This window comes from Leptopilina heterotoma, unplaced genomic scaffold (assembly GCF_015476425.1).
Source record: "Leptopilina heterotoma isolate Lh14 unplaced genomic scaffold, ASM1547642v1 Lhet_43, whole genome shotgun sequence".
Lineage (NCBI taxonomy): Eukaryota > Metazoa > Arthropoda > Insecta > Hymenoptera > Figitidae > Leptopilina > Leptopilina heterotoma.
In genome coordinates, this window is record NW_025111081.1 from 1,076,839 (window position 1) to 1,101,765 (window position 24,927).

A 24,927-nucleotide genomic window follows, 5' to 3' on the forward strand; every position below is an offset into this window, starting at 1 on the left:
GCGGTTCCGGTTACAGATCTATTCTGCGTTGGCCTTTATTAAAATCTTCATGGAGCATTTACACTTTCGGTATAAATTGTCCAGAACGGAAAATTGACATTAGAGTGAGAGAGACAGCCACAGTCTGTCTCTCTCACTCCAATGTCAATTTTCCGTTCTGGGCAATTTTTACTAGAGTTTCTTTCAACTTTATCGACATTGTTATCCCACCATGACGGAGAATTTTCCAACAATGGGAAATATTAACGGCAATAATCGTCTTGCAATAAAGAGAGGCCTTATGGAGCGTTTACACCATCTGTAAAAATTGTCCAGAAAGGGAAATTTGCATTGGAGTAAGAGAGTCAGATACACAGTCTGTCTCTCTTACTCCAATGAAAAATTTTCCGTTCGGGAAATTTTTACCGAAGGTGTAAATGCTCCCTTAAAGATAAAACTTTGACGAGACACACAACCCATCTCTTTTCCCCTAAACAAGATAAGAGATGGTGACTATTTTTTCCCCGAATTGAGACCAATCTGACCAATCCTAAATTTGCCTCATTTCACTTTGCGTTACCGGTAAGTGAAGTCGCAGTTGCATTTTCGTCGAATAGTGTTCTATTCTCTCGGTGATTTTTTTTTCAAAATTCTTTCTCTTTTTTTTCTATAATATATTCAAAGTGGTGTGTGTCTATATAAACGAGTGATTTTTTCATTTTAAATAAGATAAAAATATATTTTATTTTTTTTTCTTCTTGAAAAATGTTTCAGGTGGATTATTAAAGGAAACTGGCGACGTGATAGAAGTTTATTTCTTGGCCGGATTCTAGTATTACGGTACAGTAAGTGTCTTTTTTTTCATTCAATTTTTATTACTCGCATTTTTCTTTTCTCTCTTCTCTCTCTCTCTGGGCAGTTTCATTTCGGTTTTTTTCCCCCTTCGGGTAAGGTCACACACATCTATATATATATATATACATACAGCAGAGGCACATACACATTTGATTTTTGTCGCCTTGGAAATTGACAGAATGATTTTATCGTTATCGGGGAAAACGTGTGGAACTAGTTGAATGAATTGGTAAAATTTAGAATGGAGAGATTTTTGTGGTGTCATTAAAAAAATGAGACGTGAAAGAGGTTAGCGATCTTGTGACGTGTCAAAGTGAAACATTCCATTCCATATGGTGGTTACTGTCTCCACCATTGGTCATTGACATGCTGGCATTTTATTCGATTATTGAATATATTAATTAAACATTTGTTCGTGTTTCTTTTATAAAACAGAGAATTGATTTTGTCATGTTTTTAAATGAAAATACGCAAATTTTATGTATTATAAAATAAGTTGGAAAAGAAAATTTTCTCTTTTATAATTCTTCTTCTAACAAGAGGGGGGAGAGAAAAAAAAATTCTGTTCATCAATTTTATTTTTTGGGAGGGTCTCTTTTTACTGTTAAAAAAATTTTCAGAAAAGAAAATTCAGAAAATTGTAAATTTTTTTCCTAAATTCATCTCTTGCTAGAAACTGTATTTTATTTTACTTCTTTATTTTTAATTTTGTTAGAATTGTGAATTTTTTCAATTTTAAATTTCAAAAATAGAAGTTAAAATATTAAATAAAAATTTTTTAAGAATTGAATTTAAAAACAAAAAATTTTTTTCAATTAGAATAAAGTAATGAAATTTATTTGAATTTTCCATATTTTACCCGATTTTCAAAATTATTTTTAGAAATTTTTAAATCAGAACCAATTTAAAAAAATTTGTAAGTGTTTTTTTAAAACTTAAGGTAAAATATAATTTTTTTAAAAGATTTTTGATATTTTATTACAACTTGAAAAAAGGGTAAAAACTTTAAATTTAGTTAAACATTTTAAAATATTTTAAATTATGTTTAAAAATATTTTCAAATATTTTAACAAAATTTAAAAATTTTTCAAGTATAATTTTTAAAACTTAAGATGAAATATAATTTTTTTTTAGGATTTTGGATATTTTATTAAACTTTAAAAAAAATATATGCTAAAATTTTTTAATTTAGTTAAAACATTTGAAAATATTTTTAATTATTTTAAAAAATAAGGGATTACAATTTTTTAAATATTTCTTTATAATCACAATTTAAAAAGTGTTTAGTTAAAAGATTCTTAAATTTTGTTACAGAATTGAAGAATTTTATAATTTAAAAACGTTTAGAAACTAAGTTAAAGTTTATTTTTAAAATCAGGGTTAAAGAATAAATTTTTTTAAAATACAAAAGTATTTAATTTTAAAAGTATTTAGCAAAAAAAAAAAAAAAAATTTAAAAAATTAAAAAATAATTATTAATAATTTAATTTTAATTATATTTTTTAATTTTAATTTAATAATAATTAATTTAAATTTAAAAATCTTTAAAATTTTTAAAGATTTTAGGTATAAAAAATATCTAATTTTAATTTTTTTATGTTTGACTGAAATTTAAAAAATTTTAAGGCAAACATTTAAAAATTTAGATTAATCCAAAAGTTTTAAGATATTTTAAAAAAATTAAACCAAAGTGTTTAAATTTTTACATACCATTTTAAAAATTGAGCTTAAAAGATTAACATTTTTTAAATTTTTCGAAATTTGAATGTAATTTTAAAAATAATTTTAAGATTTTTAATTTTACCCTAAAATTTTGCAAATAATTAAAATTCATTTTGTCATATTCTCCAAAAACAATAAAATCCCTGTGTTTAAAAAAAAATTTAAATGTAATTTTCACTTTTTAAAGACCTGAAAAATTTATATATCGAGATGCTTAATAATACATTTAAAATACACTTTTTTTTAAAAAGTGAATTTCTTTTTTTTTCTTTTATCAGTTGTGTGACGATTAGATTGCGTTTTGTGTAATATTTTTTTTCAAACACCTTTGACCTTAACTGAAACTAATTTCAATGAGAATTTATCCTTAATTTTACGAGATAAGAACATTTTCGGGTAACGATTATTCTAATTTAAGTCATTGAGTCGATTATTATAATCTTGTTTAACACGAAAAATATATGATTTAATAATTGTTTTCATTTTCATTCATTTCAAGATGGACTTATAAAAAAAATTACGTAACAAACATTCTGTAGATTAATATATGTTTTTTCTTTGATTAAGTTTAAAAAGTATTTTTCTTCAATTTAAAAAAAAAATTATTTGAAAAAATATTTTAAAAAATAATTTTTTAAAAATATTTTATAAAATAAAAACTGGAAAAATGACTATTATTAAAATTAAATTTTGAATTGAAATTTTACTAAATTTAAATAAAAAATGTATATCATTTGATGTTAAATTACGTAGTTTAATTTATTTGAAATAAAAGAAACCACAGTTGAGGTTTTGTTTGGCTATTTAAATGAATTAAATGGAAAAAGGTTACAAATTAGAAAAAAAATTCTTCAACCCGCATCAATTATAGAAGTTTAATGTGTGTTTTGAAACAGTGAAGAAAATTATAGGGGAGATGGTTGTTAGAAAGAGTTGATCGTTATTGCCCCGTAATTTGTGTTGATTTACCCCGAATTTCGTTTTGTATAATTTTTTACGATATTAATTGGAATAAATTTGTTTTTTTTAAATTTAGTGCTACTGTAAGGACTTGGCACGACACAGGACAATCCGAAAATGCAGCAGCCATCAGTAATGGAAGAGGGACCGGCCTATGAGCCTCCAACTTACGACGAGACTTTTCCACTCCTTCCGGAATCAACAGGATCGACCACCAGCAGTCCAAATCCCCCGCTTCAAGGCAATAATCGAATGCGCGTCGGGTGTTCCGTTGTTACTCACGTAAGAATCAAATTTTATTATTCTAATAATTATAACAACTATTCTTATACTCTAAAATTTATAAAAATTGTCTTATATCTTAAGGAACATATTTTAATTTTTCCGGTTTCAAATGTAGGTTTTTCGTGTACCAGTTGAGGAGAGGAAATTCGATCACAGCGATAAATTTGGTGAAGGCGAATCAATTCGCACTTGCCAATTAATCACCAAGGAATCGGGTGCACACATTGAAATTGCATCGTCAAAGGATCAGTCATTAACTTTCCTTGTCACTGGAAAAGAATCGCAGGTCCTTGAAGCGAAACGTCGAATTTTAACCAATTTCCAAACTCAAGTGAGAATAAATTATTTCTACTTTCTTTTCTTTACTACTTTAATTTTTTTATGGAAATTTATGAAAATAATTTAATTTCAATTTATGGAAAATAACAATAAAAAAAAATTTCTTTTTACAGTCAACGAAACAAATTAATATTCCTAAGGAACATCACAGATGGATTCTTGGAAAGCAAAGACAGAGACTAAAGGAATTGGAGAAAGTTACGTCGACGAAAATTATGGTGCCTGCATTTCAGGAACAATCCGATATTGTAACCATCACGGGGACAAAAGAGGGAATTGAAAAAGCCGAACATGATATTCGTGTTATTTCTGACGAACAGGTGAGAAAAGAAGAAAGAAGTTTGCAAAGAAGAAGAGAATTATTTTTTATTAACGTAAAGGAGCAGATAGAAGTAGATTTGCAAAGAAATTGGATAAGAATTATTTAGATTCGTTATCCGTTGCTAACAGGACATAAATTAGAAATTTGACAAAAGGTTCAATAATAAACGAATGAATTAGATTCGTTATTCGTTGCTTACAGGACATAAATTAAAAATTTGACCAAACGGTTAAATAATAAACGAATCAATTAGATTCGTTATTCGTTGCTTACAGGACATAAATTAAAAATTTGACCAAACGGTTAAATAATAAAGGAATCAATTAGATTCGTCATTCGTTGCTTACAGGACATAAATTAAAAATCTGACCAAACGGACAATAAAAGCGAATCATATTTGGATTCGTTATCCGTTGCTTACAGGACATAAATTCGAAATTTGACAAAAGGTTAAATAATAAACGAATGAATTAGATTCGTTATTCGTTGCTTACAATACATAAATTAAAAATTTGACCAAACGGTTAAATAATAAACGAATCAATTAGATTCGTCATTCGTTGCTTACAGGACATAAATTAAAAATGTAACCAAACGATCAATTAAAGCGAATCATATTTGGATTCGTTATCCGTTGTTTACAGGACATAAATTAAATATTTGACCAAACGGTTAAATAATAAACGAATCAATTAGATTCGTTATCCGTTGCTTACAGGACATACATTAAAAATTTGATCAAACGGTTAAATAATAAACGAATCAATTAGATTCGTTATTCGTTGCTTAGAGGACAAAAATTAAAAATCTGACCAAACGGACAATGAAAGCCAATCATATGTGGATTCGTTATCCGTTGCTTACAGGACATAAATTAAAAAATTTGACCAAAAGCAGGCTTCGCACTCATCTACCAAAACCTACTTTTTACTACTTTTTACGTAGTAAAAAGTTATGCAATTATTAGGGTATTTTTTAGATTACAGCCATTAAAAGCTACTATTTCTGGTTTTTTTGAGAATTTCCACTACTTTAAATTCGCTAATACTAGAAATAAAAAATCTATTCTCAAAAATTATAATCAAATTCTTTAAAACGATTCAATTATTTTCAAAAAAGATTCGAAATTTAATTATTTTCAATATCTAATATTTTCATAAAATTTGGCAAAAGAATTCAATTATTTAAAAACAAATTGATAAAATTCAATTATTTTCATAAATAATAAAATTTCCACAGGAATTCAATTAATTAAGAATAGAATTTTCAAAGAATTTAGAAAAAACCAATTATTTAACAAAAATTTTATACAATTCTTCACAATAATTCAAATACTTTAACTAATAATAAAATTTTTCCTAGAAATTCAATTTTTAAAAAAAAATGTTTAATAAAATTCTAAACAAGAATTCAATTATTTTCATAAATAATAAAGTTCATCGAAGAATTTCAATTATTTTAAATGCCATTTTAAATTAATTAATCGAAAAATTCAATTATTTTCACAAATAAAATTTTGCACAAGAATTCAATTATTTAAAATAAAATTTTTATAATATTTATTATATTTTGAAAAACTTAATTATTTCAAACAATGTTTATAACATTCTAATAAAAAACTCAATTATTTTCAAGAATTAAAAAAAATTTCACAGAAATTCAATTCTTTTTAAACATTTTAATAACAATTTTCGAAATAATTGAATTATTTTCATAAATAATAAAATTCTTCTCAGGAATTCAATTATTTTTGAAAATTGTAATAAAATTCTTTGCAACTATTCAATTATTTTCATAAATAATATAATTCATCGCAGGATTTCAATTAATTTTAATATGTACTCAAGAAATGCAATTATTTTAAAAATTTTATTTTCAATTCGTAGAAAAAAACAATTATTCACAAAAAACATTAGAATTTTCTACATAACAGGAATTCAATTCTTTTCAAGTTAATATTTTAATAAAATTGTTCGAAAAAAAACAATTATTTTAAAATTTAAATTAAATTTTTATTAAATAATTCAATTATTTTTTTAGATTTTAATAAAATTCTTCCCAAGAATTTAATTATTTACATAAATAATTCTTCGGAAGAATTCAATTATGTCGATAAATAACAAAATTATTCCCGAAAAGTCAATTATTTTGAGGCATTTTAATAAAATTCTTTGCAATTAATTATTTTCATAAATAATAAAATTCATCAGAAGAATTCAATTATTTTTGAAAATTTTAATAAAATTTATTCAAAATACTTCAATTATTAAACATAAATTTTGATAATATTCTACATAAACATTCAATTATATTCCAAAAAAATAAAAATTTCACAGGAATTCAATTATTTTCAAGTATTTTAATAAAATTTTTCGAAAGAAAGCAATTATTTTAAATACAATTTTAATTACATTTTTTTGCAATAATTAAATTATTCTTTTAGATTTAAATAAAATTCTTCACAAGAATTCAATTATTTACATAAATAATTTTTCGAAAGAATTCAATTTTGACGATAAATAACAAAATTATTCCTGAAAATTCAATTATTTTGCGACATTTTAATAAAAATCTTTGCAAAATTCAGTTATTTATAAAAATATTACAATTTTTCACAGGATTTCAATTATTTTTAATACAATTTTACAGGAATTGCTCAAAAAGATGTAATTATTCTTTAAAATTTAATTTCAATTCCTCGAAAAAATCAATTATTTGAAAAAATGTTTTTTTAAAATTCAATTATTTACAAAAATATTAGAATTTTTCACAGGAATTCAATTATTTTCAAATATTTCAATAAAATTGTTCGAAAGAAATCAATTATTTGAAATACAATTTTAATTAAATTTTTTTGTAAATAAGTCAATTATTCTTTTAGATTTTAATAAAATTCATCCCAAGAATTGAATTATTTACATAAATAATTCTACGAAAGTATTTAATTATGTCGATAAATAATAAAATTAGAGGTGTGCAAAATTCGAATCGAGAGAAAATTCGATTCGAACTGCCAATTCGAAATTCGAAGGTTCGAATTTCGAATTGCTCAACTCGACTCGGTTAAGGGGTCTTGTAACTTTTTTAGGCATTAAAATCAGAAGTTTTTAAAAAATTTTTTGCTCATAAGTTTTAAAATATAATTGATCAAAAGTTTTTACATGTCATTGTGTATGTTAAGAAGTCTTAAAAACAGAATTTCAAATTTGAAAAAACATAAGTATCTTCCTTCTACAGAGGGCACTTTGGCCACTGGTAAAAATTACTGGTTGTCATTGTAGCTCATAGCAGAATCGTCTAAAATTAAAAAATCAAATTTTATTTTAAAATGGACGACTTAATACAGGATCTAAACCTCTGATTTACTTTTAATGTTCAAAATTACACTTTTTGTGTATCATTTATGTTTAAAAAAATTGTGTTTTTTCAGATTTTTAGATTCAAAAGCTTGCTATTTTCTTATTTTTTGATGTTTTTAAGTATTTCGAGGTTTAGGTCCTGTATTAAGTCATCTATTTTGAAATTATGTTTGATTTTTTTATTTTAGATGATTCTGCTATGAGCTACAGTGACAACCGTAATTGAAAGTAATTTTTACTAGTAGACAAAGCGCCCCCTGTAGAAGGAAGGTATATATATTTTTTCCAATCTGAAATCCTTTTTTTAAAACTTCTTTACATACACAATGACATGTAAAAACTTTTGATCAATTATATTTTTAAACTTATGAGCAAAAATTTTTTTAAAATCATCCAATTTTAGGGCTAAAAAAGTTACAAGACCCCTTAACTTTCGATTCGAATCGGCCAATTCGAAATTCGAAGGTTCGAATTTCGAATTGCTCGACTCGAATTTTCTCTCGATTCGAATCGGCCAATTCGAAATTTCGAATTTCGAATTGCTCGACTCGACTCGAGTTTCGAATAAATTCGACCAATTCGAAAATCGAAGTTAGACTTTCGAATTGCTATGTAGTGTATGCAGTATGTTGTGTTTCGAATTGGCCGAATTATTCGAAACTCGAGTCGAGTCGAGCAATTCGAAATTCGAAACTTCGAATTGGCCGATTCGAATCGAGAGAAAATTCGATTCGAATTTTCTGTTGTTGAATCGATTAATGTTCGGTTCAACTCGATTAAATGCACACCTCTAAATAAAATTATTCCCGAAATTTCAATTATTTTGAGGCATTTTAATAAAATCCTTTGCAAAATTCAATTATTTTCATAAATAACAATATTCATCACAAGCATTCAATTATTTTAAAAGTAATAAATTCTTTCTTGGAAATTCAATTATATAAAAAAATTCTAAGATAATCGTTCGCAAGAATTCAATTATTTTCATGAATAATAAAATACTTTTTAGGAATTCAATTATTTTCTATAAAATTTAATCAAATACCACACAGAAATTCATTTATTGTCAAAAATTTTAATAGAATTCTTTGTAAAATTTATATATTTTTAAAAACTTTTCGCAATTTAATGATTTTGAATAACTACTATTTTCATAAAATTTCCAAACAGAATTAAATAATTTAAAAAATTTTTTGTAAAAATCTATGTAAGAGAATTCAATTCTTTTCATGAATAATAAAAATTTCTCATGCATTTAAATATTTAAATTAAAATTTGCATAAAATTAGTCGAAAGAAATGAATTATTTAAAAAATTTTATAAAATTCTTCGCAAGAATTAAATTATTTTTCTAAATATTTAAATTCTTTCATGAATAATAAAATTCGCTGCAGGAATTGAATTTATTAGCAAGATAAGAAAGAAGTAAATATTTTTCGTGAGTAAAAAAATTTTTTTTTCGAAAACAGTCAGGAAAATAAAATATAAAATGTAATTTTTGTCAGTTTTGCGAAGTGTTTAGAACGAGTTTTTTTTGTCGTCAAGTTTAATTTTCCGATAGCTACTTTTTTACTATTTTTTTATTCTTTTGAAAGCTGCTTTTTTAAAATTAATTATCGATTGCGAAGTCTGCAAATTTTAAAAATCTTTTATTATTCTTAAAATTCAAAAAATTTATTAATTAAGGTTAAGATTTAAGTTGAAAAAAATGTATGTGTTCCTTTTTAAGATACGATCCGCAAATCATTAAAATCTTACCATAAGGGAACGAATTTTATTAGGATTCGTTATTTGTTCGTCGGCTGAGAATTATATTGAGTCATGATCGTTTTTTGAAAATTTTTTAAGTGCTTTTATATTTATAAAATATTCGCTTCTAAATTTCTTTATTTTTTTTTACAAAAATTCATTGAATTGAATGAATTTATAATTTTTCTTCGCGATTTTCTTTATAATTTTATTTATTATCTTTTTCTTATCATAGTCGAGGAAAGCTTTCGTGAGGGTATCAGTGCCAAAAATGTATCATCCCTTTGTTGTGGGTGCTCACAATGAGAACCTGACGAAGCTCATCGCCGAGACTGGAGCCCTTATTAACGTTCCACCTCTATCGGTTCAAAAGGATGAAATTACAATTGCAGGCGAGACTGAAGGTGTTGCTCTTGCTAAGGAGCGAATTGAGGCCATTCATGCTGACATGGTATGATTTCAAAGCGTGCTTTACATTCTTTTTTATTTATAAATTATATATTTAATTATTATGTCATAATATTTATTTATTGAAGATTATTATTATTATTTTATGAAGATATACATTTTTTATCTATCAATAATTCTTTTTTTAATATATTAATTTATATTTCCTTGTAAAATGAAAATTTCTCCCATCCTAGGAGAAGCGATGCGCAACAGTTTCCGTGGAAGTTCCCAAGTCTCAGCACAAATATGTTCTTGGTCCCAAGGGCAGTACTATTAATGAAATTCTCCAATTAACTGGAGTTAGTGTAGAAATACCAGCTGCCGATTCCTCAGTGGGAACAATTACTCTTCGAGGTCCTCATGATAAACTTGGAATTGGTGAGAAAATAGAACAAAAAATTTAGTTTTTAATTAAGAAAAATTTGCAACTACTTTTTTGAAAACTAATAAAAAATATAAAAATTAATAAATAAGTCGAAAAAGAAGATTAAATTGTTTTTTGTTTTCAGCCTTGAGTAAGGTTTACGAAAAGGCGAATAGCATGTGTAATGATGGAGTTGATGCGCCGGCATGGATTCACAAATATATTATTGGTCCAAAAGGAGCGAATATCAAAAAAATAACTCAGGACATGGGCAAGGTGAATGTTGAATTTAACGATAAGGAAAATCGCATTAAAATTGAAGGCCCACCAGAGGAGGTTGAGAGGGTGAAAAAAACTATTCAATCAATGGTTGAAGATTTTGTTGCCAAATTAACATTCACCGAACTCAATATACATCCAAAATATTACAAGCATATCATTGGAAAAAATGGTGCAAATGGTAAAAATAAATTTCGTTGCATTAAATTTAATAGAAATATTTAAATTGATTAATAATTATTAATTATCATATATAGAAATATTTATTAAACAGAAAGAATAAATAAAAAATAATTTTCTCATGCTAGTAAACCGCTTGAAGACTGAAATGGGAGTTGTTATCACAATTTCCGAGAATTGCGGTGTCAATTTGATACGAATTGAGGGCAATCATACTGGAGTTAAAGAAGCCGAAAAGGTAAATTTTCTTCAATAACGAAATCAATGTTGCCACAGATTAGGGAAATCAGGAAAAAGTCAGGGATTCTGAATTTTTGTGTCTTTTTGTTTGTCTCATAAACTAAGAAATTACCACGAATTCTAAAAAAAACATTAAATTTTTTCTATTTCTGCCAATAATTCATTTTAAACATCTTAATTCTATTGAAGAACTGACATAAAGTTATTATTTATAAATCATTTAATGAATTATTTTTTTGAAAAATTTTAATTTCATTTCTGTTGAAATTACTTTTAATTTTTAAAGTTTTATCGCAATTCTTTGAAAGAATTCAACTAATTTCATAAATATTAAAATTCCTTCCAGAAATTCAATTATTTTCAAAATTTTTTTTTAAATATTTGCCAACATTTCAATTATCTTTTTAAATAGCAAAATTCTTCGCCGAAATTCAATTATTTTCAGGAGTTTTAATAAAATTCATTGCAAAATTCAATCATTTTCATAAATAATAGTATTCATCACAAGAATTCAATTATTTTCAAAAGTAATAAATTTCAATTGTTTTCAAAAATTCTAATAAAACTCGTGGCAAAATTTCAATTATTTTGAAAAATTATTCTTAATTCAATGATTTTCAATATTCTACTATTTTAATAAAATTTGCCAAAAGAATTCTATTATTAAACAAAAATTAAATTCAATTAAATTCAATTATTTCAATTTAATTTCAATTTAATTCAATTAAATTCAATTATTTTTCAAAAAATATAAATTTCATAAGAATTATTTTGATAAATAATAAAATCATTTGGAGGAAGTCAATTATTTTCGTAAATAACAATATTTATCAAAAGAATTCAATTATTTTCAAAAGTAATAAAATTCAATTATTTTCAAAAATTTAAATAAAATTCATTGCAAAATTTCAATTATTTTAAAACATTTTTCTAATTTCAATAATTTCTATATCTATTATTTTAATAAAATTTCCCAAAAGAATTCTATCATTTAAAAACAATTTTGACAAAGTTCAACACGAATATTCAATTATTTTCTAAAATACATAATGAAAATTTCACAGAAATTCAATTATTAAAAATAGAATTTGCATAAATTTTCTCGAAAAAAATCAATAGTTTGTAATTTTTTTACATAATTCTTCGCAATAATTCAATTATTTTCATAATTAATAAAACTCATTACAGAATTTCAATTATTTTTAATTCAATTTTAATCGAATTCCTCGAAAAATCTAATTATTCTTAAAAATTTTATTAAAATTCGTCAAAAGAATTCAATTAGTTTTAAATATTAATAAAATTCTTCGTAAGAATTCAATTATGTAAAAACTTTTCATAAAATTCTTTCCAGGAATTCAATTATTTAAAACAAAAACCATAAAATTCTTCGCAGAAATTCAATTTTTTTAAAAAAAATTAATGAAATCTCCACAGAAATTCAATTATTTGCAAAAAAAGAATAAAATTATTCGCAGCAATTCAATTATTTTCCAAAAATAATAAAATTCTTCGAAGGAATTCAATTATTTTTGATAAATAATAAAATTCTTCACAGGAGTTAAACTATTTACCAAAAGTAATTGAATTCTTTACAGGAATTGAATTATTTTCATAAATAATATAACTCATTTCATAATTTCAATTATTTTTAATATAATTTTAATCAAATTCATCGAAAAATGTAATTATTCTTAAAAATTTTATTAAAATTCGTCGAATGAATTCAAATATTTAAAAATTTGTTGATAAAATTCTTTGAGAATTAAATTTTAAGAAACATTCAATTATTCAATGAATTATCTATGTTTGTATTTAAATAATCGAATAGTAGAATTTTCTATTGAAAATTGATTTGGAAATTAATTTCAGTTATAGTTTTAGATAATAATTGAATTTTGGAAAAGTTACTAATAATTGCAATTTTTAGAAATAATTGAATTTTGTAAAGGTTTCAAATTAAAATATTTGAAAATCTGAATTTTTCATATTTTTAATTAAAAAATTCTATAGAACTATTTTTTTCAAAAAACTTAATTGAAATTTTTAAAATTATTTCAAGTTTTTATTTTTTAATGTTATATTTAATTGAAGAATTTCCGAATAATTTGAATTTCAAGTAAAATTCAATTGTGAAACAAATGGATTTGAAAATTTTCAAAGAAAAATTTTTTCAAAAATTACTAAAAATAATTGATTGATGAAAATAATTTTGAAGAAGTTACAATAAATAAATGTAATAGAACGTTTTTTTTGAGTATCTTATATTTTAGAGTGAATCAGAATATTCTTTATGGTTAGGAAAAAAGTCAAAATTTTGCCTGGAAATCAGGCAAAGCAAAATTAAATTTTTGTAACAACTCTGGAGATTCAAAAATGATTTTTTATTTCATTTTTTCTTCTTTTCTTATTCTTGAAATTGAGTTTCGATTTTTTTCAACTTGCTTTCTTTTTACCAAAAATTATAAATTTTCATCTTTCAGGAATTGTTGGAAATGGTGGAAAAATTGGAGAACGAAGTCGAGAAGGACGTTGCAATTGAGCCGCGTTTCTATCGTAAAATTATTGGTTCTAAAGGCGATAATATTAAAGAAATTCGTGATAAATTCAATCAAGTGCAAATCATTATTCCAGCTCAAGGTAAGCTTTTATATTTTTTTTTTATTTTCAACTTTCTTTTGGAATAAAAAGTTAATTTCTTTAAAAATTTGTTTAAGGAGACAAAGCAGGTGCAGTGAAAATTCGCGGTCCTAAACAAGACGTTGAAAAGTGTCATAAATATTTAATGAAACTGGTGAAGGAAATGCGTGAAAGTAGCTACGTTCTAGAGGTGCCGATTTTCAAGCAATTCCATAAATTCATCATTGGCAAAGGTGGCGTCAATATTCGCAAGGTTCGTTTTTTTTTCTTAAGTACGTTTTATATAAAAATGTTTCTACATTTTTTTTTATTTCTCTCCTTTTTGTTAGTTTATTAATTTTTCTTTAAAAAAAAATACAAAAAGGGAAATTTTCTTTCTTTTCAAAATAGATTCGCGAGGAGACGCAAACGAAAATCGATTTGCCAGCCGAAGGTGAGAAAAGTGATGTAATAACAATTACTGGCAAAAAGGAAAATGTCGAAGAGGCTAGGGATAAAATTCAAAAAATCCAAAATGAAATGGTAAGAAAATATTATTTTTAAAAAATATTTTAAAATAATTGCTTTATTATTAATTAATTGAATTAATTGCTTATTTTTATTTTTAAAAAAATGCTTCTTTTTAGACTGCCACTGTTACTGATGAAATAGCAATACCTCCGAAATTTTATAATACGCTTATTGGTACCGGTGGTAAATTGATTCAATCCATAATGGAAGACTGCGGAGGTGTCACTATTAAATTCCCATCTTCGGATAGTAAGAGCGATAAGGTAAATTTTCAATTATTTCCCAATAGCCGGCCTCGGATTTTATAACATTTTCGACTTTTTTCGACTTATTTTCAAAAATTACGACTTTTTCGACTTTTTTTCCGAATATTGCAATAATTTTTAGTATAAAATGCAACTTATTTTCGAAATTTACAATTGAAAAGTGTTTTAATAAATATTGAAAATTTTGTAAAATTTAATTAAAAATAATTGATTTTTTTAAAAGTGTTTTTAATAAATTTTTGAAAATCAGCATTCGAAGAATTTTAATTGCAAATTTTTAAAATAATTGAAATTAAATTCCTCGGAAGAATTTAATTTTTAAAACAATTTTTAATATATTTCGAATAAATTCAATTATTTTCCAAAATCTTAATAAATCCTTCGAAACAATTCAATTATTTTTATAAATGGTAAAATTCTTCACAAGAATTCAATTATTTTTATAAATATAGTAAAATTCTTTGCACGAATTCAATTATTTTCAAAACATATTTAATTGAATTTCTCGTAAGAATTCAAATATTTTCAAATATTTCCATAAAATTCAATTATTTCCAACAAATTTTTAATAATTTCTTCGAAACAATTCAACTTTTTTTTTATAAATAGATACTAAATAAAAATTTTAAAATTTACAATAAAAAAGAGTTTCAATAATTGAAATTTTGTAAAATTTAATTGAAAATAATTGATTTTTTTCAAAGTGTTTGATAAGAATTTTTGAAAATAAACTTTAAAAGAATTTTTAATTGTAAATTTTTGAAAATAATTGATTTCTCGCAAAATTTTTAATGAAAAATCTTCGAGTGTAAATTTAAAAATGCTAATTAATGAAAATTAGCTACAAAAAAATTATATTAAAATATTTTTGATAAAAATAATTCTTAGAATTTTTGCATTCTAATTTTTTAAAATTCAATTATTCTCAATAGTTTTAAATACAAATTTCCAAAAATTCAAATACATACAAAAAATAATAACATTAAAATTTTTTACAATTATTTTTAACATTTTAACAAACACATGACTTTTTTAGATTTATTAAAATTTTGGAGAAATCGCGTTTATTTTAATAATTAAAATTCTTTCAATCTTGAATTATTTTTTTTGATAGAATTTACCAAATTTCAATTGTTTGGAAATTTTTCAATTCTATATAATTGAAAAACTATTATCTTTTATAAATTATTTTTAAAATAGGTTTTGAAAAATTAATTTTAAGAATTTCTTTAAATTATAATTGTTTGAAAATTAATTAATAACTTAAAAAACATGGGACAGTTGGAATCATTATAAAGAACTGAATTTTTGTATTTTAATAATAAATCTGTTTATATTGTGGCCTTAAGGTCACATTTATTTGACAAAAATTAAGGTCCTGAAAATATTCTTAGTTGTATTTAAATAATTGAATTCTTTAAGAACTTTCGGAAAATTATTAAAAATAATTGATTTCGAGAAGAAGTTTGATTAAAAATTGTAGAAAATAATTGAATTTTAAGAGAATTGAAGTTGTAATTTTTAGAATTTATTAAATTTCAAAAGGTTTTAAATAGAAATTTTTTAAATTTTATTCCTGTATAGAAATAAACAAGAAGTATTTGAATATTTATTTAACGAAATTATTCAAATTTTGAATAATTAAATTTAGAAATCAGTGAAAGATCAGAAAATACAAAATAAAATTTTTTTGACAACACTGAATTAAATAAACGACTTTTTCGACTTTTTTCTATTTTATTTCGACTAAAGCGACTTTTTTTTGCACCTTAAAGTCGATCCGAGGTCTGCAATAGAAATAAATAGAAAGGAAGAATATTAAATTTAATTTAATTATAAAATTTCAGGTTAGCATTAGAGGACCAAAAGAAGACGTCGAGAAAGCAAAGCAACAACTATTAGAGTTGACTAATGAAAAATTACTCTCGAGTTACACTGTAGAAATACGCGCCAAGGCTCAACACCATAAATTTATTATAGGAAAAAACGGTGCTAATATCAAAAGGGTAAAATTTTACTGTCTTTTCATATTTACAAAAAAATTTCTTCATTCAACAAAACAATTTGTTTTTTAATAAAAATTTATATTTTACTTAAATTAATTTTCTTTATAGATTCGTGAATCCACAGGAGTTCGAATTATCTTCCCGACTGATAAAGATGAAGATAAGGAATTAATTACTATTATGGGTAAAAAAGAAGCGGTGGAAAAGGCCAAAGCCGAATTGGAGGCATGCATCAGTGAAATAGTGAGAATTTTTCCTTTTAGAATAAGTTTTAAATCCTTGAATTTTAATTTAACTGTCATAATTATTTTAATTAAGTTCTCTAAAAAAAGCAAATTGAAATTTGTCATTTGTTTCTCTAATTATTTTTACTTTATGATTTCTCCAATAGGACAACATAATCGAGGGTGAAATTTTGATTGACTTGAAGCATCATCGACATTTCGTTGCCAGGAGAGGTGGAGTTTTGCATAAAATTGCTGATGAATGTGGAGGTGTGCAAATCTCTTTTCCAAGGCCCGGTGTCGAGAGTAATCGTGTCACTCTCAAGGGTTCTCACGAATGCATAGAAGCTGCCAAACAACGTATGCGTGAAATTGTGCAAAACTTGGTAAAAAAAATTAATACAATATTTATATACATTTTAATAACGAACATAATACAAAAATTATTATATTTTTAGTTATTAATTAAATAATTAATATTATTAATTAATAATAGTACTTATTAATTTTTATATTATGTAATTATACTAAAGATAAATTTATAAACCTCTATAAATTTAAAAGAACTTCTATTATATAATAAATTAATTTCTATCTTATAATAATTAAACCAAAATACATATTAATTCTAATGTGAAAATATAAAAAAAAAACTAAAAAAGATAAAGGTGAGAATAGAGAGATTAATAAACTTCATTTTTTTTTTAGGAATCAATGATCACAATTGAATGCATTATCCCGAGAAAATATCATCGAACTGTTATGGGTGCTAAAGGTTGTAAAATACAAAGCGTTACTGCTGAATTTGATGTCCAAATTAAAATTCCCGATCGTGATACTTATGGTAAACAAAAATTTTTTTTGTAAAAAGTAATTTTTAATTTTGCAAAAGTATTTTATTTTCATAAAAATTTTGACTAAAGTTAAATTTTGATTGACTTTAAAGTTAAAAGAAAACATTTTATATTAAGGAGAGTAATTTATCTTTAAAAATGTTGTTTTAAATTATATAAAAAATTATGATTAAAATATTATAATCTCATAATTTTTTATAAGAATATAATATATTTAAATGTATATTTTCGAATATTAAATACAAATTATTTGGGAATTTCTATAGTAGACGAGAAACCAGTGGACCAAGTAAACGGCGAGAATGGAGATGAAGCTCCAGCCGTTTCACCGGGCGACATTATTCGCATCACCGGCTTGCCAGAAAATGCGGCTAATGCCAAACAGGCTCTTCTCGATCTCGTACCAACAACAATTGAAGTACGTTTTTAGAAATTAATTTTTTTTTATTTTTCAGATTTAATAATTATTGAATTGAAATGATGAAAATAATTTTGAAAAAGTTACAGTAACAATATTCTTATATTATAATGTAAAAAAAAAAATTATTCGCAGAAATTCAATTATTTTTAAAAGATCTAAAAAAAATTGGCAACATTTCAATTATCTTTATAAAATGTGAAAAGCAAAATTCTTCGATAGAATTCAACTATTTTCAGGAATTTTAATCAAATTCATTGCAAAATTAAATTATTTTCATAAATAACAGTATTCATCATAAGAATTCAATTACTTTTAAAATTAATAAAATTCAATTATTTTCAAAAATTTTAATAATATTCATGGGAAAATTTTTATTATTTTCAAATAATTTTTCTTAATTCTTTCAACATTCTATTTTAATAAAATTTCTCAAAAGAATTTAATTTATAAGCAAAAATTTTGATAATATTCTACAGAAACATTCGATTATTTTCCAAAAAAATAAAGTTATTACTTATAAATCATTTAATAAAGAATTTTTTTTTGAAAAATTGTAATTTCAATTCTGATGAAATTACTTTCAATTTTAAAAATTTTATTGCAATTCTTCTTTGAAAGAATTCAACTATTTTAATAATTATTAAAATTCTTTACAAAAATTAGATGAAATTAGTTTCAATTTTAAAAATTTTAACGTAATTCTTTGAAAGAATTCAATTAATTCAATTATTAATCAAATTATTTCAATTATTTTCAAATTATCTATTTAAAAAAAAAAAATTTAGAGAAGAGTTCAATTATTTAAAAACAATTTTGACAAAATTCTATACGAATATTCAATTATTTTCTAAAATAATGAAAATTTCACGGGAATTAAATTATTAAAAATAGAATATAAATTTTTTCGAAAAAAATTAATTGTTTGAAACTTTTTTATAAAATTCTTCGTAATAATTCAATTATTTTCATAAACAGTAAAACTCATTGCAGAATTTCAATTATTTTTAATGCAAGTTTAATCGAATTTCTTGAAAAATGTTATTAAAATTTGTCGAAAGAATTTAATAATTAAAAATTTAAATTTTTTTCTAAAAAGGTGGAGGTTCCATTTGATTTCCATCGTTCGATTATTGGACAGAAAGGAAAGGATGTTCGGGAATTAATGGAAACTTATGATGTTCACATTAAACTTTCCCCAGCTGAAGAAAGACTCGACTATATTGAGGTATGTAGTAATTTACTTCTTGTTTTCTAACGAACAAATATATACTTTATGTTTCTTCAAGTAACAAAAAAAATATATTTTTAATTTCAGATCTGCGGTACTCCAGCCAATGTTGAGAGTGCAAAACAAGCAATTTTGGAGAAATGCGAAATTCTCAAAGCCGAGAAAGAGGATAAAATATTAAAGTCTTTCGAATTGAAGGTATTACTTGAACTTATATTAATTAAACGTTTAATTATAATTAAATTATTAAATAATTATTAAAAAATATAAATTATCTTTTTGCAAAGAACGAAAAAAATGTATTTCTGTTTTATTTTACAGATTGAAGTTGATCCCGAATATCATCCGAAAATTATTGGCCGAAAGGGAGCGGTAATTACGAAAATTCGTACAGATCACGATGTGCAAATTAATTTCCGTCGCAAGGGTGAGCCTGATGAGAGATTTATCACTATCACAGGTTATGAGGCAAACACTCATGACGCTAGAGATGATATTCTCAAGATTGTTAACGAGCTGGTATGTATAACTGAAGGAAATAATTATTTATTTTATCATTAGTTTTATAAACAGTATTTTATGATATAAACATTTTAAATTTAAAAAATGCCGAAAATATTTTCAAATGCAAAAGAAACTTGATAATTGTTCATTATAATTGTTAATAACAATGATAATTATTAACTCTAAAATCATTTTTTTGCCAAAACAGACATAAATTACTTAAATAAACATAAATTTAAATTTGTCTGAAAAAAAAACAATTTTTTTCATGAAGAGGACCAAATTTATCTTTTTCTTTATTAACATTGTTTATAACAATTTAAATAAATTTCATTATGCATTATTATTTGTCTGGTGGTCATACTAGACTGATTTGAATTGATTTTGATCATGTGCAATGGAAAAATAAAAAAGTAAATATGATTTTTTCCAAAAATATTCCAATTTGTTAACTTGGAGTAACAAAAAAAATATAAATAATGATTTGTAAAATAGTTTTTAAACGATATAATCGTCAGTTATAATCGAAGTAATTAATTCGAATTGGAATTAAATTGATAATTAATATTAATCGAATTAATTTTAGGACGGATTGATGAAGGAAGAAATTCGCATTAGTTCGGCAGTGCATTCAAGGCTAATTGGATCAAAGGGACGTAATATACGGAAAATAATGGACGACTATAAGGTCGATATTAAAATTCCCCGTAAAACTGATCCCGATCCAGAAATGGTCACGATCATTGGCAATGAGGAAAATGTTCTTGACGCTAAGGACTATCTTCTCAAATTGGAGGAGGAATATGTAAGTAAAACTTTATTTATTTTTCATAGTTTTTTAATTTTTTACTATTTTGGATTTTTATTCTTTTTGTTCTTTACTTTTTTTTTCTTTTTCTTTAAAAAATGACGGATCCGATATGGCAGACATTTTTTTAAAAAAAATTAACGAAATTCGTTTGAAACTCAGTTACTCGAGAGGTTTCGACAATCATTTCTTTTTTAAATAACTTCATTCTTGAAGAACTATCATAACATTTATTAATTATAAATTATTTAATGACTAATTTTACCTAAATATTTCAAAATTAATTGAATTTTTAAAAAAGTTGCGTTTACAATTTTCATAAATAGATTAACTTCAAAAGGTTTTAATTTCAATTTTCAATGAATTTAATTAGAAATTTTAAAGAACTTAGATTTTTGGAAAATTTTAATAATTCAGATTCTTCTTAAATTAGTTAAATTTTTTATTGTATATTTAATTAATTATTAAAAATAATGGATTTATAGAAGAATTTTAGCTAAAAAACACTAATAAAATTTGAATTTTGGAAAAGTTACAAATGATTTCAGAAATTCAATTTTACATTTTCAAAAGTAATGAAATTATTGTCAAAAATTCAATTATATTTAAAAGTTTTTAAAAAATTCTCGACAAAACTTCAATTATCATTATAAATAATAAAATTCTTCTTTGAAATTCAATTACTTTCAAATATTTTAATAAAATGTTTCGAATGAAATCAATTATTTTAAATACAATTTTAATTAAATTTCTTTGAAACAATTAAATCATTATTTTAGATTTTAATAAAATTTTTGACAAGAATTTAATTATTTACGTAAATAATTCTTCGAAAGAATTCAGTTTTATCGATAAATAACAAAATTATTCCCAAAATTACAATTATTTTGAGGCATTTTAATAAAATTCTTTGCAACTATTCAATTATTTTCAAAAAATTTTCTTAATTCAAGGATTTTCAATGTTCTACTATTTTAATAAAATTTCACAAAATAATTCAAATATTTAACACAAATTTTAATAATATTCTACACGAACATTCAATTATATTCCAAAAGAATAAAAATTTCACAGGAATTAAATTATTTTCAAATATTTAAATTAAATTTTTTTGAAATAATTCAATTATTCTCTTAGATTTTAAAAAAATACTTACCAAGAAATGAATTATTTACATAAATAATTCTTCGAACGAATTCAATTATGACGATAAATAACAAAATTATTCCAGAAAATTCAATTATTTTGAGGCATTTTAATAAAATTCTTTGCAACTATTCAATTGTTTGCATAAATAATAAAATTCATCGCAAGATTTTCAATTATTTTTAATATTAATACATTTTTTCTTGGAAATTCAATTATTTAAAAAAATTCTAATAAAATCGTTTGCAAGAATTTAATTATTTTCATAAATAATAAAATACTTTTTAGGAATTCAATTATTTTTAACAAAATTTAATAAAATGACACACAGACATTAAATTATTCTCAAAAATTTTAATAGAATTCTGCGAAAAATTTAATTATTTTAAAAAATTTTTTGCATTTCATGAAAATGGAAATTTCTCAAGAATTTAATTATTTTAATTAGAATTTTCACTAAATTAGTCGAAAGAAATTAATTATTAAAAAATTTTTATAAAATTCTTCACAAGAATTAAATTATTTTTCTAAATATTTAAATTTTTTCATGAATAATAAAATTCGTTGCAGGAATTCAATTTATTAGCATTATATAGAATGGAATTTTTGTCAGTTTTGTGAAGTTGCTAAAACAAGTTTTTTTTGGTCGTCAAGTTTAATTTTTCGATAGCTACTTTTTTTAAGTTTGAAAGCTACTTTTTGCTACTTTTTTAAAATTAATTATCGACTTGCGAAGTCTGTTAATTTCCCTTCAAAATCGTCACTTTTGGGGTTTTCGGAATCGCTGATTAAGAATTTGACTCTTGGATTTTAAAATTAAATCATTTTTAAACTTATTTTTCAAATATTTGATCATAAATTTTCTAAACTTAACAAATTTAAAAATAATTAATTATTTTTTTTTCTTTTTTTCCTTAAGATGCAAGAAGTGTCGCACACCTATGAATACACAAATAGTCTACGAGCACCTCAACGCGACGAGGGCAGTGGAAGTGAGAATGATTCTGGATTTATCGTGAAAGGCGGTCCATGGGAGCAACAACAACAACAAAGTGCTCCAAATACAGCGAGTGTCGAGGAATTTCCACAATTTGGTGGTTTCACTCATGTTCCAGCGTCAGTTCCCGACGGTGCATGGGGAAAACGTTAAAAAAAACAAAAATAATCTCCTAAAAGAAAACAAAAATCAACATTTAAAAAATTTTTTTTGCAATATTTTCTTCAAGGCAAAAAAAATTTTTCACTAAAAACAAAACTTTCCTCTAACAAAGAAACTAAGAAAAAGAGAGAAAATTAAGGATCATCAAATTTTTTTTGCAATATGATGATAATGATAATGATGAAAAGAAAATGTACTCCAGCAAAAAAAAATATTTTGCTGAGTTATATTTAAAAAAAAAAAAAAACCCCTCCTCCATTACTGAAAGCTGCTGCAATACGACTTGGCCAATTCTCTCGGACTTTGACAATGGTTTTGCTAATAAATAAATAAATAAATAAAAAAAAGGGAAAAACAACATAACAGAAGAAGTTGAATGAAGACGACGATTGTTTATATTTACAGTTTAATATCAATGTACCCCAATATCTGGATCTAAAACAACAATAACAACAACAACAAAAAAAGGGTCTTAGGTTCAGATATGTGCTGTACTTAAAAAAGACTGTGGCTTCATATATAGGAATATTTTTAATTAATTTTACACGCTCTTTAAATTCAAATTATGAAAAAAAAAGAATTGAGTCGTGAACAAAGCTGAATATTTTATCAATTATTTTATGGATGATAATTATTATTATTATAATATAATAATTAGCCCGGCATAATATTTCACCTCCTTTTTACATATTATAAATATATATTTTTCTGTCAGTGTCATTTTTTTTCAATTTTTTTTTTGCTCGTTTCAATGTTTTTTAATTTTTTTTTCTTTTTTTGTTAATTTATTTATATTTTTGTACATAAATTGCATTTTTTTTGTTGTTGTTGAAATATGAGAGCGACCCGGTGTCGTTCAATAAAAAAAAATGATGAATCAAAGGAGGAAAACATTTTTTTTTCGAGAAAGAGAGGGTGGAGGGGGAAAAATGCACTTTCCTTTTTTTCCCCAATTTAAAATCAATTTGACTTAAAAAGTCCTAATTTCGATGATTTTTAACCGCAATTTTAAGATTTTTCAAAAATTTCAAACTATGGACCCTATTTTTTAATTCTTTTTTTTTGTTGAATAAAATTAAATTAAATTCGATAAAAAAAAATATTTTTTAATTTTTTTCGATCAAAATTCCACTCTCCCTGTTCTTCTTCCCCCTTCATCACTTTCCACTTTTTTTTTCCTAATCTGTTAATAAATTTCATATTTATAAGTGTAGCAATTTTTTTTTTCGTCGATTTTTCTTTTACTTTCTAATCGTTGAAATAAAATCGGCGAAATAGTTAAAAAAAAACGAAATGAATAAAATAACTTGTCCCCCCCTCCCAAAAACCCTACAATTTTATAAAAATATAAAAAAAAAAAGATTTCCGAGGCCAACTAGATAAGAATTTGAAATAATGAGAAAAAAAATAAGAAATAAATGAAAATGTGAAAAAAAACTTATTCGGTTCAAAGTGCCTTGTCTATTTTCTTCAAAGACAGCTCATTTTCAAATTGTTGGAGGAATGCGAATATTAGAATTATTTGTATGATACTGATGATAATGATGATGATGATAATAATTAATTAATTAATTATTGTATTTGGGAAAAAAACAAAACTTATGTTAGAGACTGCTAATTTGTTGTGCTAAATAAAAACCAAAATAAAAATAAAAAAAAACTCCATATTGTCGCCATAAAAAATTAACTGAACAAATGAGAAATCAATTTGATTTTTAATATAAATAAAAAATAGTAAAAAAAAAAAAAAAATTCGATATGAATGTGAGAAAAAGAGAAAGAATAATTGTGGTGGGAAAAAGGGGGGTGGGGAGAAAAAGAGGTAAGAAAGTGAAAAAGTGATAGAGAAAGAGAGTAAAAGAAATGATTAAAAGAATTAAAAGAATTTAATGAATTTTAACTAAAAAATTGTCTTTGTATGAATGAGAGTGCGAGAAAGAGAGAGAGAGAAAGAATCGTGTTTTTTGTCATCGGATATAATAGAGAGAAAAAAAATCCACTTCTATTTTTTAGATTACCCGCATTTTTTACAAATCTAGTTGGTAGGGGACGATATATATATACATATATATAAATAT

At 23.6% G+C, this 24,927-nt stretch overlaps 1 protein-coding gene across 5 annotated transcripts; it reads left to right on the forward strand.

The window, feature by feature from the left end:
* The first annotated feature begins 538 nt into the window (after positions 1–538).
* On the forward strand, positions 539–24,184 carry LOC122506608 (vigilin). Of its 5 annotated transcripts, none has more exons than XM_043618899.1 (23): positions 539–561; positions 754–824; positions 3,593–3,798; positions 3,917–4,132; positions 4,254–4,460; positions 9,806–10,021; positions 10,215–10,398; positions 10,530–10,844; positions 10,972–11,081; positions 13,567–13,723; positions 13,801–13,976; positions 14,114–14,245; positions 14,350–14,496; positions 16,347–16,505; positions 16,614–16,748; positions 16,897–17,115; positions 17,438–17,573; positions 17,850–18,001; positions 19,101–19,229; positions 19,320–19,430; positions 19,554–19,751; positions 20,323–20,541; positions 22,610–24,184. In XM_043618899.1, exons 3-23 carry the CDS (start codon positions 3,634–3,636, stop codon positions 22,838–22,840), a joined length of 3,714 nt encoding a protein of 1,237 aa, XP_043474834.1. In that variant the 5' UTR covers positions 539–561; positions 754–824; positions 3,593–3,633; the 3' UTR covers positions 22,841–24,184. The 5 variants fall into 5 exon arrangements, with proteins under 5 accessions (XP_043474834.1, XP_043474838.1, XP_043474837.1 ...); XM_043618903.1 differs by having other exon boundaries at positions 17,853–18,001; XM_043618902.1 differs by having other exon boundaries at positions 13,804–13,976.
* The last annotated feature ends 743 nt before the right edge of the window (positions 24,185–24,927 follow it).